Source organism: Sebastes umbrosus, chromosome 4, assembly GCF_015220745.1.
Source record: "Sebastes umbrosus isolate fSebUmb1 chromosome 4, fSebUmb1.pri, whole genome shotgun sequence".
NCBI classification, from domain to species: domain Eukaryota; kingdom Metazoa; phylum Chordata; class Actinopteri; order Perciformes; family Sebastidae; genus Sebastes; species Sebastes umbrosus.
In genome coordinates, this window is record NC_051272.1 from 13,965,213 (window position 1) to 13,983,102 (window position 17,890).

Sequence of the window (17,890 nt, forward strand, 5' to 3'; positions counted from 1 at the left end):
GCATGTTGCATTAATGCATTTAAAGAAATTAGTGGCATTAAAACAAATTAGCGTTAACACGTTATTATCGCATTAACTTTGACTGCCCTAGTTTTTAATTTATTTTATAATGTTTCTTTTGCACTTTGTCTCGATGCATCTGATGTTTTATGTAAAGCACTTTGAATTGCTTAATGAAATCATTAATTAGCTCATCCTTCGATGTCAGTATACTTTACTTATCTGGACATAACAGACAGGTACAACATTAAATATGAATTTCAAATATGAATTTTTCTTTCCATTAATATGGTAAGGTATGCAGCAAGGTAGTCCAACATCTAATCGGATCATCTACGCTACAGGAAACTTGTCTTTTCTCTAACCACATACTGTGATAGCAGCAGGACAGAGCACATTAAAAATAGATTTAATGAAACCAGCACTTCATGAAGAGACATTTATTAGATCAGTAGAATACATCACCACCATCATCATCATCATCATGCCAAAAAAGCAGCAGCAGCACTTCATTTCCTCACTTTCACCGAATATATGTCCGAGACAGATGCAGTGAGGCATCCTATATCTTCTCTTTATAATGATGACCTTATCATATGCACATCTCTACTGAGAGTTCCACAACTCTGGTGTTGAACTTGTCTTGTTAGCCTTAAAATCGCTTTCTCGAGGGGCGGCTCCAGCTGTTTCTCATCTTCCTCCGTCACGGCTTCCCAAAAAGCAGATGAGGTTTGCAAACACTCACTAAACATCTGACATACTGAAGTGTTGCAATGCTCAACTGACACTGTTGTTGTTCGTTGTTGTTAGCGGGTCTGTGGATGTTTAAATCCACAGTGAGATCTTGTTTATATATATATTTTTTTATGAATACCTACCTCAGGAATGATCAATCATACAGTTAAGAGTCCTAACAGAAATAGTATGTACATCTTTGAAATAGTTAATATCGTGTACTGCATAAGCAAACAACAGAATAACGGTGACAACACCAGACTAGTATATCATCGCTATAGCAAAAACGGGAACACTACAATAGTATTCACATGCACTAGTACACAGTGTCAAACATAGACCATAGTATTTATATTTACATAATGTTCACAGCTACATTCCAGGTTTCTGTGTGTGCATCGTATAATAAAGGATTGTTATAATCAGAAAAGGTTGTTTATGTCACGTGCAGTGAAATGAAGTTGACACACCGCGCTGCCTGTGAAGAATATGAGGCAATGAATGTGGAAGAGAAAAATACAGTATGGATACTGGGTTATTGCTCAGTGCATTTGATATGCAATGCATGTAATATTGACCAATATTGATAAATAACTTCCAGTTTTACTACAGTATTTGTGATAATACAGTTATTTTAAGAGATTGGTCCTGTAAATCAGATTAATCAAACCAAATGAGAGGAGGAAAAAAAAAAAAAAGCCTGCACATCGAAAATTATTTTCACAATGTACATAATTGTATATCAATAAATACACATATAGTGGAAACAAAGTGTGTACAAATCAAATGAACGTGGAAGAACTCAGTATGACATTTCATGCACTGAGATGATGCAGTTGGCCGACGTCCTTATAAAGTGACGACTGCTGACACTGGAAGAAAATCTGATGATTCAAAAAAGAAAAAAAAAAAGATGAACAAAACAGAATAATAAAACCTGACTTTGTTTTGGGAAGCTTATCTAGGGCATGGACACACAGACTAGTACAAAATCTCCCTGTTTACAACTGCTTTCCAAAGACTTTTTCCTTAAATAAAACTCTATCTGGGGAAACAACAGAAAGCAACAAGACGACTGCAAGCCATTCCCTTTAGTACGAGGAGACGTCGTAGAATACAGTATTTACACATCTTAGCTACATAGTTGTATCTGTTGACAAATGGTGCTCCCAGTTTCTTGCAGTGCTTGGGCATTTTTCTTCCTCGCGTTGACCGATTTAACCATCTATAATACCAAAAGGTATCCCGTTTGTGCTTTCCATGAGCTTCACTTATTTTGTGCTTGTAAGTCCATTTACTCTCCAGACTGTTTTTTTAATACAATCACACCCTCCTTCTTTCATATTTGTGAAGTAAAAAAAGAAATGATCAGGTATTTTTAGTTTCACACTGATAAAGACAGCTAACTAGCATGCCATGAGACAATGCCATTGACATCTCAATGTGGAGTCAGTCACGTCTGTAGGGTGTGTGTGTGTGTGTGTGCGTGTGTGTGTGTGTGCGTGTGTGTATCCAGTTCTTGTGCTGGTTGACACTGTCCCTCTGCAGTGTTCAGGCCACAGAGGCCAGCTGAGACAATATGGTCCTGCGTGATACAACATCCCGTTTCCTGCAGTCCTCTGTGCTGTCGTACTGTAAACATGGCTGCCCACGCACAGAACGCACCAGCTGGCAGATCAGGATACCTTTTTCCAGTTTGACTTTTCAATCCAGTCTTTGTGGAAGATGTCTGTATCTCAGTATGAAGGAGAACAGTGGGAAGGTTAATCAAGGTTACAGAATGAGGGTGTGGTTCAGGCGTTAAAAGTCAAAGGGTTATAGGTCAGACGCTGCGGGGGGCCCTCTCCAGTTCATGGGTCCTGCGGTTGCGTCCCTTCTGCCTGTCTTGCAGGTGTTTCCACTTGGCTGCCAGCCCTTGAGCGTGCACGTGTGTGCGAGGGTTCGCCACCTTCTGCTGGTGCTGCTGGTGCATTTGTACTTGCTGCACCAGGTGAGCTTTCTGCCTCCGGTGCTTTCTCTCCCTCTTCCACACCTGCTCGCAGAACTCGTCCACGCTGTTCAGAGTCGGGTGATTGACCAAAGACAGGAAGTCTCTGTACCACAGCTTCTGATTGGGACTTTCTTGAGGCGGGGAGGGATCCTGAGCGGGGACGCTGGGGACGCTGGCCGCTTCGTCGCGATGAAGCAGATCCTCCAGGCGCTCGGTGTCAATGACCTCTAAGGTCACCTTCAGAAGCGTCTGCATGAAGCCGTGCTCCACCGCCTGGCACAGATAGATCCCAGAATCCTTCTTGTTGAGTGTGCGGATCAGTAGGCCCTGGTCTGTGCGGATGAAACGCTCTTCTGATTGGATCTACAGCGATAGAGACAGAGCGAAGGACACTGAGATAAAGATACAACATTTCTCAAATATCTAATTAGCTATGCCTCACGGCTTTTTTTATTTCACAAAATTAATTTCACTTGAATCAACTCTGGCAATTAAATATTAATAAAATATGATACTGTATTATCTAAAATAATATTCATTATGAAGTGCCATCTATCATTATTTATCTGCTTTGCTTTATCTGCAGAGAAACTGTATCTGTGTCTATTTCAACAAAACAGATTAAGTATGTGCTGAGGTAGTTCTAACCTCTTGCTTGCGGTCGTCAGCGGAGCGCTGATACTGCCAGTATGTCAGGGCTCTCTGCGACTTGGGACTGCACTCAAGGAAAGTGCTGCTATTCTCCACACCATACACAGTTTTATCCAGGAGAGTCGTCTGCCCACTCAGTTCATCTAGATGAAAAAACAGAATATATTTGTCACCCAAGTTTAGTTTAAGTTTATTACTTTATTTGACAGAGACAGTGCATATTGATAACATTTAGTTAAAACACAGACGTGACAACAATCAGCAGACATCATGACAGAACAAACAACAACTAATACAACAACAATGTTAGGACTGGTGAATATGTACACTGAACTGCGACACACGAAGCAGGAGCAGCTCTTACACTAAATATAATAATGACAAATAAGACAATAAATAACATCTCACTGTTCTAATGTTCACAAGTTTGATTTCTAGAGAACCAGGCTCTTAATGTTGTGGAGAAGGAATGGTAGTTTTCACAGTTTCTTATTTGTTGTGGTTGTTCCAGTTTGTTAAAGTAAATGATTTTTCCAGTTTGTGAAGCCAGTTTTTTTGATTTTCTGTATAAAACTATCTCTGCTTTTCTTCTTTTCTCTGACTGACAGATACAAAAGATAGGGGTCTGTTTTTAGTTTATTTTTTTCAGTGACTGCATTTTACATTATTTTGTCACATTGTCCTGTCTCTTTTCTTATCACACTCAATCATGTGCAGAATAAGCAGCTCCCACCACAGAGGCAGTCATTGGAGGAAATGGGTTTTATACAGTCAAGTAGGTGCAACGCTACTCAGTCACTGTCAGGCCAGTGTTCTTCTGATTCATCTCCTAAATCCTGTTGTACATTTAACAATTCAGACTCCAGTGAAGCCTGCTACAATATATTGTTATTCACACTTTTGTTTCTTTTTCTCATTTTCTTTATAGCGTGCTGTGTCTGGTTAAAATATATAATCAAAAGTTTTGCTGCCTACTGAGAAGGGAGCAACATGTAACCATATTTTTTCGTGTCTGAACTCCTCAAATCAGCAGCTTTCGATAACACTTCTTTTTTTCTCTTTTGTTCTTTTCAGTTAAATGAAAGAAACGTATAATCACAGCGTATTAGACTCCAGTATGAGTCCTGCTTTTGGACTGAGACCGCTAACAGGCCAGCAGAGAGGAGGGCTTGGCGGCAGGGAGGAGGCTCGGAGGAATCCTGACCATGTTAATTAGAAGCTTCACATGGACCGACTCTAATCTTCACACCACCAGAGACACATAAAACACACACATTCAACTGGCTTCTCTTCTGTTTGGACCGCTTCAGGAAAGGCCAGCAGCGGTCATTTTTTTTATGTTCAAAGAAGAAATAAATCCTTAAAACAAAAAGCTCTTCTCAATATATCATTTGGAAATTCAAACGAGCATACGTGTTATTAGTAATGTCTGTACTAAAACACATTGCCTTGATTATACAATAGTTTGTAAAGGGCCTAATCCTTTTCATTTACGCACCATGGTGTTGCAGATCTGAGCATTGTGTGAGTGGGTCTCCATTCCTGATGTCTTGCCTCCTTGTTCTCCTGCAGAAACACAAATATAAACACCTTCATGAGTCAGCAGACACACTGGCTTCTTTGTATGTGTGAGAATATGTGTGTACAGTTTGTGTGTGTAGGTGTGTGAATATGGTTTCGATGTACAGCGATAGCGGAGGCCAACACAAATAAATAAACTAACAGCAGGCAAAGAGGAGCTTTAATTATAGGGTGTGTATGACGGAGGAATTCAAACTTCATTAATCATTTCAGCCTGACATCTCTCTAGGTTGCAGACGCAAAAGAGATGGAGTTTCAAGTAAAGTGTGCAACACAACCCGAAGGATAAGAAACTATGGAGACACCAAAGAAAACTGGTAACTTCTCCCCCTCTGGCTCCAACTGTTCTAGTCCAGCGTTGGTGTGTTGGTAATTGGAGGTAAGAGTTTTCTCTGGCTGTCTTCTGTTTGAACGTAGGACTCTGGAGTCCAACTAACAGCGAGAACAGGATGCTGTGCAGCTAGCATTCAAATCAATAAGCCCCATGGAGCTATGAGTGGGAGGCTGCACACACAAGTACACACACACATGAACACGAACAGATCGGTCCACTACTACAACCACCGAACCTCTAACACCTCCCTAACCCCTGGTTCACCCAGACAGCCTCCAGACATCACTGACATTGGGTCTCATTTACAGTAAACACATGAGGCAGGTTATATTTCTGGCTCTCTGGTAGAAACACGACCCCTCTACCTTTAGGGGGTTTTGGCAAATATACAAAGCCTGCACTATAAGTGTGCCCGAGCTCCAGCTTTGAATCGCGGTCTGACTGCATATGTCCTCAATCACCAAGTGAAAAGCCTTCTATATAAACTGGTTTTACCTCTGTAATGTATAGTCAATATGTTAAACAAAAGTAATTCTTAAACAAGCATGATTCAAACATGTGTTGCACATTTGAACATGTTTAAATCTAAAGCAGGTTGCTCTCGTGCAAAAACACACCTTTCTGTTGATGTTGTTCTTTTCGTATGAAACACATCGTAACTGTGATGCTAGCAGAGTGTTTTGGTTCGAGAATTTGGTGATTTATCCAAAGCATGCATTAAATTTAGGGCTGTCAATTGATTAAAATATTTAATCGTGATTAATCGCATGAATGTCCATAGTTAATTGCGATTTTTTTATCCGCTCAAAATGTACCTTAAGGCTTCAGTAGGCAGAATTTCTTTGGCATCATTGGGCAAAAATTCCATAATAACCTTTCAGCATATTGTAATTCAAGTGTTCAAGAGATAACTAGACTTCTGCACCTCCTCATGGCTCTGTTCTCAGGTATTTGAAAATCGAGCCTGTGACGGGAGACTTTGGCCAATCACAGGTCATTTCATAGAGAGTGCTCCTATTGGCTGTGCTCTGGCTGGTGGGCGTTGCTTGGTATTTCCTTTACTGATCTCAACATGGCTGCTGGGTCACAAACTTTCTCATTTTACAGCTAAACAGTACACTACAAGATGTTTCTGAAAACATTTGAGGTGAGAAATAGGCATTACAGTAACAGAATATTGATTAATATTTGATCAGCGCTGCCTAGTTTGACCGTTTGATCGGAGTTTGTGAGTGATTGACAGCTGTTCAGAGACAGCAGGCTCCAGCTCGGCTCTGATTGGTTGTTTTCCTCTGGTCTGTGAAATCTTGCAGATCCCATTAGGAGCACCGGAGGACACAGAGGCACATGATTTTTTTCCAAATTACCTGTCTCATGCACTACTGTCAGGATATAGTGACCGTTTTATAACGATAACTTTTTTTTAATAATATTTTCTCCAATCTCGCCTACTGCTGCTTTAAAGGGAGATTTGTCAACATGGGAGTGGGAAAATATGCTTGCTTTATGCAAATGTATGTATATATTTATTATTGGAAATCAATTAACAACACAAAACAATGACAAATATTGTCCAGAAACCCTCACAGGTACTACATTTAGCATAAAAAATATACTCAAATCATAACATGGCAAACTCAAGCCCAACAGGCAACAACAGCTGTCAGTGGGTCAGTGAGCTGACTTCACTATGACTTGCCCCAAACTGCATGTGATTATCATTAATGTGGGCGTAATAGTGGGCGTGTCTGTAAAGGGGAGTCTCATGGGTACCCATAGAACCCATTTTCATTCACATATCTTGAGGTCAGAGGTTAAGGGACCCCTTTAACAATGGCCATGCCAGTTTTTCCTCGCCAAAATTTAGCCTAAATTTGGAACATTATTCAGCCTCCTACCCGACAAGCTAGTATGACACGATATGTTGTCATGGTTGGTACCAATGGATTCTGGAGGTTTTCTAGTTTCATATGATACCAGTATCTTCACTCTAGCTTTAAAACTGAACCTGCTACAATCTCCGAAAGATCGAATAGCGGCTTGGCTAAATTGCAAGTTGTGTGACTATTGCGTTACAGAACTCTGACAACCCTAATTAAATTCAATGTGTATAACTAGCCAGATGTGTCAAAGTATCTGCTGTTGGTTGGAAGTATCATATTGCATTTGAGGCAGACTTCAAAAATACCTGCTCTATGTTTTGGAGCGCTGTGTACAAGGTGTCAGGCAGCTTGTAAAATACAATGGGAGGGTGGTGACATGACATGAATGTGGAAGTGTGTATTCAGTACCTCTTGGCCATGGGAAAGTATCTGGAACACTCGGTGCCGTCCCATGCACAGTAAGGGTCCCTTGCCAGGCAGCACTCGGCACAAGCCTTCCCATAAACCTCACACCGATGCAAAGGCATCTGGGACACACCGATGTCTGAGCCCAGGTACAGTTGTTGCTGTGAGGGCGAAAGAGAGATTAAATATCAGATACTTTATGTCTTAGGAGCTTCAATTTAGGTTTTAAGTCTGGGTGGGCGGTGTGCTTTGAGTAGTACGCCTATGTCTGGATCAGTGTGTCAGTGAAGCAAAAATCAGGAATGTGGACAGACCGTTTTACTACAAGGAGCTCAGCACCCTCCTACCTGTCAATTAGCTGTCTCATTTTGTCCCTCCCTGCAATTTAAGTTGACGGGCTAACTGTTGCCAAAAAGCCAACAATTGAGATCTTTGTGCGATAAGTGTTTACACAAGCGCGCCTTTTGTTTTGTATTTCATCCAAGCAGCAAGGCGTGCCACCGACGAGGAAAAGATCTCACTCTCTATGAGACAGGTTTTTCAGACAGGAAAAACAGTAGTCACTCTTTCATTATGTATCATATGTTTCTCCCCTAGTGCAATCCAGGAGGCTTATCTCCAGCAGTCACTGAACTCATTTACTGAGCTAATATTCTTTTTCAGAGTCATCTTGATATGAGCTCGATATCTCCTCTTCGCTATGGAGCTTTGTTCTGCTATAGTTTCATTTTACATGCAATTAAAACGACAATCAATACCTGTTTTGTTGAAAGTTCCATCGCTGTGATGGCTGTCGGCTCCTGTAACAATTAAAAAATGACAACAGAATAAATTGATTAGACAACACTGGCTGGTTCTACAGTCATCCTTTAACCTTTAAGTGATGAGAGAATAACCCACTCTGAAGACGGTCATTTCTTCCAGTAGGACTTCCTCCAGGTCGTGCCAGGAGCCTCTGGGGATGGACACCACTTTCAGTATCGTCCCCATGTCTAGCACACAAAGGAAGCACACAAGTTAATATCCACTCTACAGTATATGCTTCTAAATCACTTTCAGTTTAAGAAAAGATAAACCTTTTTTGATAAAATGAAGTGCTGCTGCTATAAAAAGAGCAAAAAAAAAATTGTTTTTTGCAGCAGCACAAAGACAGCAACAGTAGCAATAAATAGAGGGAGAATAAATAGATAGTAGTAATAGTAAAATAGATTAATAAATAGGTATACAAAAATTATATATTTTATATATACCTGTATAAAAAAACAAGAGAAAAAATTAAAAATAGAAGACTATACAAGAGCATATGGAGACAGAAATTGCAAGGTAAAGTGACAGCAGTGTGATATAATATAATAGCAGCAGAGTCAGCAAGTCTAACAGTTTACACCAGACTGATGATATGATTAAGTAATGCTACCTTAAGTTTGTCTGCATTAACATACTGTAGATATTTAATATAAATAGAATATAGAATATGATGCAAACAAATCTGTGACATATTAACATAATATAGTATAATATGGTAAATTATGATATAGTATGGGATATGAGATATAGTATAAGGTGAGGTAGTAATATAACATAACATAATATATAGTACAGTAGAGCACAACCCATGGTCTGGCTTAAAGTGACTACGTAAGAACATTGACTTTTAGTTTCACAAGGGACACGAACAGCGGTCTCCTGGGGGAAAGTCCTGTGTTTGTTTGACCCATCCGTCCACTTCTCTTCCCGCACGTCTTTAGCGGACTTTATTGCTTGTTATACTCGTTATTATACCACATAACTTTCAATAATGTTATTATTCAACGCAACTTTCATTAACGGTCGCTCGATATACTATCTCACATACTCTATGCGTCGCTCGTTGTACTACGTCACTCGCTGAAGCCTTCAGCGGACTATCATTACAGACATATTTGTGATACGTCAAAGACAAATGTAATCTGTGACCCTCCAAACGTAATTAAGAATGCAGTTTAGTTGTATGGGAACGTAATTCTTAAAAGACAGGGCTGTAAAGCAATAGAACAAAGGATAGAACGAAATATCAAATTTACAGTTTGTATGCAAATGTATATAAGTGTGTACCTGTGCCTATGAACATGACGTCGTACTGGCCGTCCTCTGCTTCTACTTTGTCCACCACTATCTGGGTGAACTGGTAGTCCACGTCTGTTTTGACAATGATTGGTCGATTGTTGATGGGGTAGACGGGGTTGAACATGGCCGGGTGGCTTCTGGCAAAGGTTACGACTTCATCAGGAAGGTCCTTGGTTGTGTCAAACCCTCCAAACGTCTTGCTCGGGCACTGTTGAGGAAAATAAGTTAATTGTTATAACAATAACATTGCAGGACATAAAGGAGAATTAACACACCGACGTCCCCATAAAGAGTGTACTGCACTCACTGTGCCGGGCCGCGGGTAAGGGACGCGTCCCTGGAAGGGCACCCACTGATAGTTGGGTCCATCTCTGTGAGCGTAAGGACCCAGGAACACTCTCCTGATGTCCGTCATGCTGTACATACACACAGCTGAACCTTTGAAGATGTTGCTAATGGGCAGAAAGGAAGAGTCAAGTAAGGAAGGGTCAGGTTCTTGTTGAAAACACGAGTCATTCAATCAGTGATTATGGCCCAAACTATCTCCATGTCAGTCACAGTACCTGGAAGTGGTGAATACTGCATAGATGATCGGGCTCTTAGGATCCTTTGTGCTCATGAGAAATACATCCTCTGAAAACCAAAGAGAGGACACCGTATATTACAGACATGTTCTTTGCTGAAAAGATTCATCTTCAGGAAATAATGTGCGAAACACGTTTTTAAGGTGCGAGAGCAACCACTCACGTAGTTCATCAAAGTGTGTGTCTATTCCATTACTGCCGGGCACGGAGCAAATAAGTCGAGCCTTCAGGAAGGTGGTCCACTTATTCACCAGACTCCTGTGACCTCCCAGGTCATTCTGTTGGACGGATCACATGTAGAAGATCAGCAGGGAAACTAATTTATATGAAACTTAAAGAAACATTGAGACAATTTCTGTTTTATTTTCCACAGTTACTTTCTTCCCCTTTTAGCGTATACCAATATATCATAGTTTTTGTATTTATATGCAGCTTTATGTCTGTAAAATGGAAAAAAAAAATCATTGGCTATAATGTTGATGATGGAGGACTTCGCATTGCCTAATTTCATACTGCTGAGCTGAGAGTATACGGCTCATTACCCTCTGGTTGAATGAGGTGTGGCGCTCCCTTGCTGGCTGGATACAGAGCATGAGAACAGCCTACCCTATGCAACCCATGCTGTCATTTTCTCCTCTTACTGTACGCCTTTCAGAGCATACTATGGACACAATTTTGTCATTCATATTACAAAATAGATATGGGAAAAATATGAGAAAGACCTTCAAAGTTTGAGATGAAAGAGAAAGAGGAGGGCTGACTGTGGCATCTCTTAATAACTTGGGCTCTGGGAAATCATCACCCACCACTGAAGTGACTGGTCAAATCACAAATAGTCCAGCAGTTCCAGTTCGAAACACTTTATTGCAGAATTTGGCTTGATATGGTGGCTTGATATGGGTGTGAGTGTGTTTGTGGTTTAGTTCAATTGATACACACAACTGTCAAATAAAAGCAACAACACCTGTTTTGGCCCAACCACTCTTACTCTAAGAGGGGGGTGGAATAGTCCACGTGATGCTGGCCTTTGTAACTCTATGATACAAGTTTCTATGATAAATGATTGCATTTGTTGGTCATATGACGATGGATTTACAAAAGAAACTTCTGAAACCGAAAGAACTGTCTTTAATAGTCTTCAAATCTGTGCTGTAGTACTCAAAACCGGTCTCAAGACCACTTTTTGAAGATCTCGTCTTGGAATCGACCGCAGTTTTACTCGGCCTTGTCTCGGCTTCAGACAAAGAGGATTTTATTTCAAGACCGGTAAAGAACACAACTGCGCGAATAAACTAAAAAGTTAGATGTATATTGTTAGAAGAGGTGAATGAAGAGGAACCTTCATTTGTTCTCTGTGGGTGTTTTTATGGGAATGTGGATGTTTCAGATCAATTTGAGGAGTGCCTCAGTGGTTCGTATGTTCCACATTGTATCGTTAAGTGTGTCGTGCGGTGTGGGACTCGCACTAGTCTGGTCTTGGTCTTGACTTGGTCTCAACCCCTCAAAGTCTTGGTCTCGTCTCGGTCTCGATACACTCTGGTCTTGGTCATACATGACCATACATGAAACATAAGCTTTTCATTGATTGTGACAGTGATTTCTCTTAATTACTTAACAGGCCAACCAAACATCCATTTCAAAATGCATTTCCAATGATAAATAATGTTTTTTATAGATGTTGTGAAGAAAGAAGATTGTCTCTAACGTACTGTATGTTCCACTTCACACCCTGATAATATGTGTCTGTGTGCCTCACAGTATAGTGTTTGTTTTCCACAGCATAGCACACGAACACAGAGGCACAAAGTGCTGGCTCATAAAAACGTAGCCCATTTGGTGTTGATTTACGACAGTAAATTAGAATGTGTCCAAATATGCATAGGCCCAAATTAATACCACATCTTGCATAATGGATGGCTTGTCTTTGGTTGAGCATAGCAGATTCCTGGCATACTGGGTAATCAGAGATTATGACAGAGGCACGATATGCAGCTAAATAGGAGGCTGAGGCTGGACATTACTCGCTGATCTGCAGTCAGCCAGGCGGATTCCTGCTTAATGAATAAGAATGGGATTTGGAACGTGAAAGCTGATACGAGGCCAGTGATTTAACATAACCATCCCCTGGAGCTAGAGGGTGTAGCAGAGCCAATCAGTGCCAAAGCCTGGCATTAGGATAACAGTGGTGCCATTGACAGCGTCTTTGCCTCTCAGGTTCTGGTGACATTTAACATTTCTCTCAGGTTTCTGTCTTCGGGGGCTGATTGTACCCTCACACAACAAAGCCCACTCTTCTCCAGGCTAAAAATAATCACAGATAACAGCCCCTGAAACCTGCCATTATGAAAGCCACTCAGACACCCGTCAAGTGTTTTTCCAGATACAGAAGCCATTTCACATAATGTCGGTGTGTGTGTCTCTCCTTTTTGTGTGCGTCTGTTCCTTTGTGTGTGTTTGAATGGACATGTGGCGTGTGTGTTAATGTGTGTGTGTGTGTGCGCGTACTTTGCAGAGCTGTCCGATGCGAGCATGTGTGGCCTTCCCAGCGTGCTCTCCGTCCATGGCGTTCTCTTTGAAGAGCAGGTAGATTTTGTCGTCTTCTGGGTTGTCGCTCTCTGGAATCAGATGGACGCCCACAAACCTGGGATCTGCAACACACAGCGACACACACACATTTGAGATAAAGGAAATCACTTTAAGTATCAATTAAAGGATTACGTTGTATCTCAAGGTCTTTGGTTATTTAGCACTTTTCAAAAAATCGTTACAAAGTGCTTCACAATGAAAGCATTTAGCATTAAACATCAGACAGGCAAGATTGTAAACACAAGAGCAATGATGACAGCAAATGATCGGTATGCCTTCATTTTAAGAGAGGTACTCGAAGGCTTCACTGTTTAGAGCATGATAAGTATTAACTTAAGTTTTATATTGAATACTAAACTCCACCGGCAGCCAGTGGAGAGAAGCCAACACTTGAGCAATATGCTCATCGTGCTTTGTCTTTGTTAGAAAACAGGCTGCAATAATTTGAGCCATGCAGAAAGCTCCTCGGCTGAAGCAGGAGTTTAATGAATTGCAAAAACATAGTTGTGAAGACACAAAAGCGTGGATTCATTTCTCAGTCGTTTCAAAATACAGAATGTGTTTGTTGATATGATCAGAAAAACAAACAAATAAATCCCAGAGACTGCTGCAGGGTCGTTTTTCTCCTGAAGGACGTCTGTTTTATATTTAAATAGAGAAAGTTTCAGTATAATGTCTCTCATAGTCCATAGAGTCCAGGCGTTCCTTTAGGTTAGTTTGCTGAGATCATCGTGTTTGACAGACAAGTGACAGCGGAGTGTCATACGCATAAAAGTGGAAAGCTATATAAAAACTACTTATTTAAAGGCCTAGTAGTATATAGACAGAAAACAAAGTAGGCAATCCATGGATCGGAGCAGGGGCATCAGACTTAACATCACCAACTGTCAATGAACATTTTCCGGATAATAAATTTCATAAATAGGACATAAACTAATTGCTTGTAGAGCTGCAATGATTAATCGATTAGTTGTCAACTATTAAATCAATCGCCAGCTATTTTGATAATCAATGAATCGGTTTGAGTCACTTTCTAAGAAAAAAAAAGTCAAAATTCTCTGATTCCAGCTACTTAAATGTGAATATTTTCTGGTTTCTTTACTGCTCTATGACAGTAAACTGAAAATCTTTGAGTTGTGGACAAAACAAGACATTTGAGGACGTCATCTTGGACACTGGGAAACATTTTTCACCATTCTCTGACATTTTATAGACCAAACAACTAATCGATTAATCAAGAAAATAATCAACAGATTAATCAACAATGAAAATAATCGTTATTTGCAGCCCTACAGCTGAGTGTCATTCCCATAAAAGTGGATGGCTATATTAAAACGACAAATTTAAAGGTCTGCCGGTAGTTTATAGATAGAAAAACCAATAGTCAGAGTAGTAGCATCAGACTTAACATCACCAACCGCCATTGAAAATCTCCAGGATAATACATTTGATAGATACAGTAGGACATAAACCAACTAAGAGTTGCTTGCAAAATCAAGGACCCAAAAAGTATTGCATATTTGAAACTACTCATGAATACAATCAAAGTGATTTTCCTCTTCTCTCTCACCGTTTAGCCACCGGGAGTCATGTTGCTCCGTCCTGATTGGGTGATGCCTTCCAAGAGTGCGAAAGATAGCAAAGTCCCGCCCCATGAAGTCAGCTGATGTCCCAGCATACAGTTCTCCATCTGAGAGTGAGAGGAAATACAGCGTGTTAGTCTCCCCAGTGATGCAGGTGTGAAAGTCTGAGGAATTGTTCGGGGGGCTTAGCAGTACAGGTAGACATGGCGTCCTGTGAGAACACCAGACAGTGATGGACGTGATGAACATCAGGAGTGTGAAATTGACATTAACACAGTAGGCAGGGCTGAGACGGGAAGGGCGACACATGAGGAGGGGCAGGACAGAGGTGTAAGACAGGGGGAGTACATAATAATGCTGGTGAGAGGGGAGAGAGAAAGGGGAGAGGAGATGAGGGGTGATGGGCTGGAAAATGGCCATCTGCTAGGTTAAACGGTGTGATATAACACAATGTGACTGGCAATAATTGGGGGGTAGAGAGGAAAGACATGCTCACATAGTCTTGCTTTATTTGCCAAAAAATGGGGTTTCAGTGAAAAGAAAACTCAATAAAGTCTTATCTGCCATGCACGCCCAGCACTTAAAGGAGGCATATTGAGATTGAAATAGAGTTTGCAGTGCTGCCAATGACGGGTTCCCAGTGTGTAAATACAAACTACAGAGCAGATCCCCTCGTAATGAATGACAGGAATGCCCCGTTCGGCTATTTATTTACTTTACACCCTCTATATCTTCTGAAATGAAAGAGTGAGGCAGAGGGTGTTTTCAGGACTCCCACGATTTTATATGACCTTGCTCTAACACACAGAAGAACAGCGCAGCGTATCCGGTCTTAAAACTCACCAATTAGCATGGAGGCAGTGAGCAACTTGGGATCGTAGGGACTCTTCCCACGGCCATTTTCTACGAGAGGGTCCAGTCTGAAAACGCTGTCCTGGATGTGAAAAAAGTTACAGGAGTTGTGGTGAACTATCAAATACAGGGGTTCACATTCACTTCAGGCATTAAGAAGGCAAATTACACAAAAACAGTGGCTTCAGTATGAGTGGAATTCTCTCCGGGGAAACAATTTTGCTGTGACATCCAGGTTGGGAGAAATCTAGTATTTTATGAAAATGAGCATTAGGGCTGCAAATAAGGATTATTTTCACTGACGATTAATTTCTTGATTAATTGATTACTTGTTTGATCTGTAAAATGTCAGAAAATTGTAAAGAATGTCGATCAGTGTTTCCCAAAAATTCCCAAATGACGTCTTCAAATGTCTTGTTTTGACAACAACTCAAAGATATTCAGTTAACTGTCATAGAGGAGTAAAGAAACTAGAAAATATTCACATTTAAGAAGCTGGAATCAGAGAATTTTGACAATTTTTTTCTTGAAAAAATACTCGTTGCAGCTCAAATGAATATTATTACGACCTACACAATTGTTTATAAAATTTTAGTCCAAACAGTTGCCAAATGTTTTACAGCAAATCACAGAAAAATGCAAAGGTGCAGATATTTTGGTTTTAAATTTGTACCATAATATGCATGTTTTTGCTTGAAACAGTTTGTTTATGAAGCAGATAATTATGAGGAAATGTGTGAGAATGGTGCCGTTTAAAATCAGGTCCCCACCATCATATACTCCAACAGGAACGGACTGAGAATGAAAACAATAACTCTCTATGGCTTGGTGACCTCGACACTCATCAGATGAATTACATGTACATTTCTAGGTTATGATCTATGTACAGTAGATGGCTTTCCTCAGAGATATTTCCTGCCTCTAATTGTCTGTAAATAGCCATATAATGAATAGGAAACGCACATTAAATAAGTCTGACTCAGTGACATTTGGAGGAGAAGAGAGCAATTTCCTTCGCTCATACTGAAATGAGCACACACATACACACACATATATACAGCGGTTCCATATTAGAGTGATGAATTGGAAATCCTGTAGACTATGAAACCCTGTGTGTAATTTTCCACCTCATTTTGCTGAATGAAACCATTTTTATGTACTTAGCAAATCATCAGAGAATGCACTCACACTCGACTACACATGGTCCTGCAAAACTTTAAATACTTAAAGTGATAGTTTGAGTGTTTTGAAGTGGGGTTGTAGTGTTTGCAAAGTGCTGTTGTGAACGGGGCTTGCAGCAAAATGTATTTAAGCCACCTGAAAGAATCAATATCAGTTTAAGTTTATATTTAGAATATTTTCACCGCTTTACCTTGCTGTGAGTCAGCCCTTTCCGACAGGAAACTGAAGCCGTTGTATCCATTTATGCTCTCGCTGAAGCCAATAGACTCCATTGGAAAAACCTGTAATTTTACTTGGCAGAACACAGGAGTTGCTGGTCTACTACTGCCTCAACCGGTTAGTTTGTTTGTTTGTGCTATTGTGTGACTGGAGTGAATCCAAATTAACCAAAGTCACACAATAACACAAACAAACTAACAGATTGAGGCAGCATTAGACCAGCAACTCCCGTGTTCTGCGAGGTAAAATTACTGTTTTTTTGGATGGAGTCTGGTTGCTTTGGCGAGATCATAGATAACGGTTTCAGTTCCCCGTCAGAAACATACACTGTGTAGCTGTCTCACAGCAAGGGAAACCGCAAACATATTCTAAAAATAGAGTACACTTAAACTGATATTGATATCTTTTAGGTGGCTCAAATATGTTGTTTTGGTTCCCCTTGGTAACTCCTGTCTGTTTCCCCAAACTGGGGGCATGCTGACCGTTATCTATTGTAGCTAATACACAGACTATGAATAAGTACCTCATACAACCCTACTTCAGAACACCCAAACTTTCCCCTTATCTTAATGCCAACATGCATTATTGTGTTTGACAGCAAGTAAAGAAAATGTGACATGTCTGTACCTCTGGTTTCTTGCCCACCTCCAGGTAGGAGCACACAGGGTGGAAGGCTCCTGTCCCGCACACGTACAGATGGGTCTGGTTGAACGGCTGCAGCACCTTGATGAAGTTTGAGCACTCCCTCTGATGGACAGAGAACAGATTAAGCAGGATGAATATTCAATCTTTGACAGAAAACATTTCTAAAGTCACAATTCTTTGTCAAGTCTTTGGTGCCACGGTTGTCCGAAAGCTTGTTGTGACAGCAATTGACATTTGGGTCAGTGAAAAAGTGGTGAAACAGCTGGATAAATAAACAGGTCAGACCTCAGTAAGAGCACAGGTCACAGAGGAAAAGCCGATACTTAAATAGAGAAATCTCTAATGATAACAGAGAGCAAAGCCTACTGTAATCTACTGTAATTCCTCAGAGAACGGCCGATACAAACTGTGCTGAGTAATAATTCTGAAAACAATATTATGAACGAACTAAGCTTTATTATCCATGACTCAGTACCACACACACATAGGAGCTACAGTCTTTCTATCTGAACTCTGTGACATCCTTCACTGCTGGCTTCAGAGATTGTATGCAC

The 17,890-nt window shown here is 40.6% G+C and overlaps 1 protein-coding gene across 2 annotated transcripts in view; it reads right to left on the bottom strand.

Moving 5' to 3' along the window:
* Positions 1-425: 425 nt before the first annotated feature.
* The window catches only part of sema3ab (sema domain, immunoglobulin domain (Ig), short basic domain, secreted, (semaphorin) 3Ab), a 75,079-nt gene continuing 57,614 nt past the window's right edge, over positions 426-17,890 (bottom strand). The window contains exons 4-17 of one of the 2 annotated variants that reach the window (XM_037767196.1): positions 17,319-17,438; positions 15,282-15,372; positions 14,426-14,545; positions 12,775-12,917; positions 10,433-10,547; positions 10,249-10,318; positions 9,993-10,137; positions 9,674-9,893; positions 8,480-8,571; positions 8,338-8,379; positions 7,583-7,740; positions 4,875-4,942; positions 3,374-3,519; positions 426-3,088 (exon numbers count right to left, since the gene is read on the bottom strand). In XM_037767196.1, coding sequence (XP_037623124.1) covers positions 2,558-3,088; positions 3,374-3,519; positions 4,875-4,942; positions 7,583-7,740; positions 8,338-8,379; positions 8,480-8,571; positions 9,674-9,893; positions 9,993-10,137; positions 10,249-10,318; positions 10,433-10,547; positions 12,775-12,917; positions 14,426-14,545; positions 15,282-15,372; positions 17,319-17,438 — 2,061 coding nt within the window. In that variant the 3' untranslated portion in view covers positions 426-2,557. The remainder of the gene's footprint in view (positions 3,089-3,373; positions 3,520-4,874; positions 4,943-7,582; positions 7,741-8,337; positions 8,380-8,479; positions 8,572-9,673; positions 9,894-9,992; positions 10,138-10,248; positions 10,319-10,432; positions 10,548-12,774; positions 12,918-14,425; positions 14,546-15,281; positions 15,373-17,318; positions 17,439-17,890) is intronic. The other variant, XM_037767195.1, reaches the window with a different exon arrangement.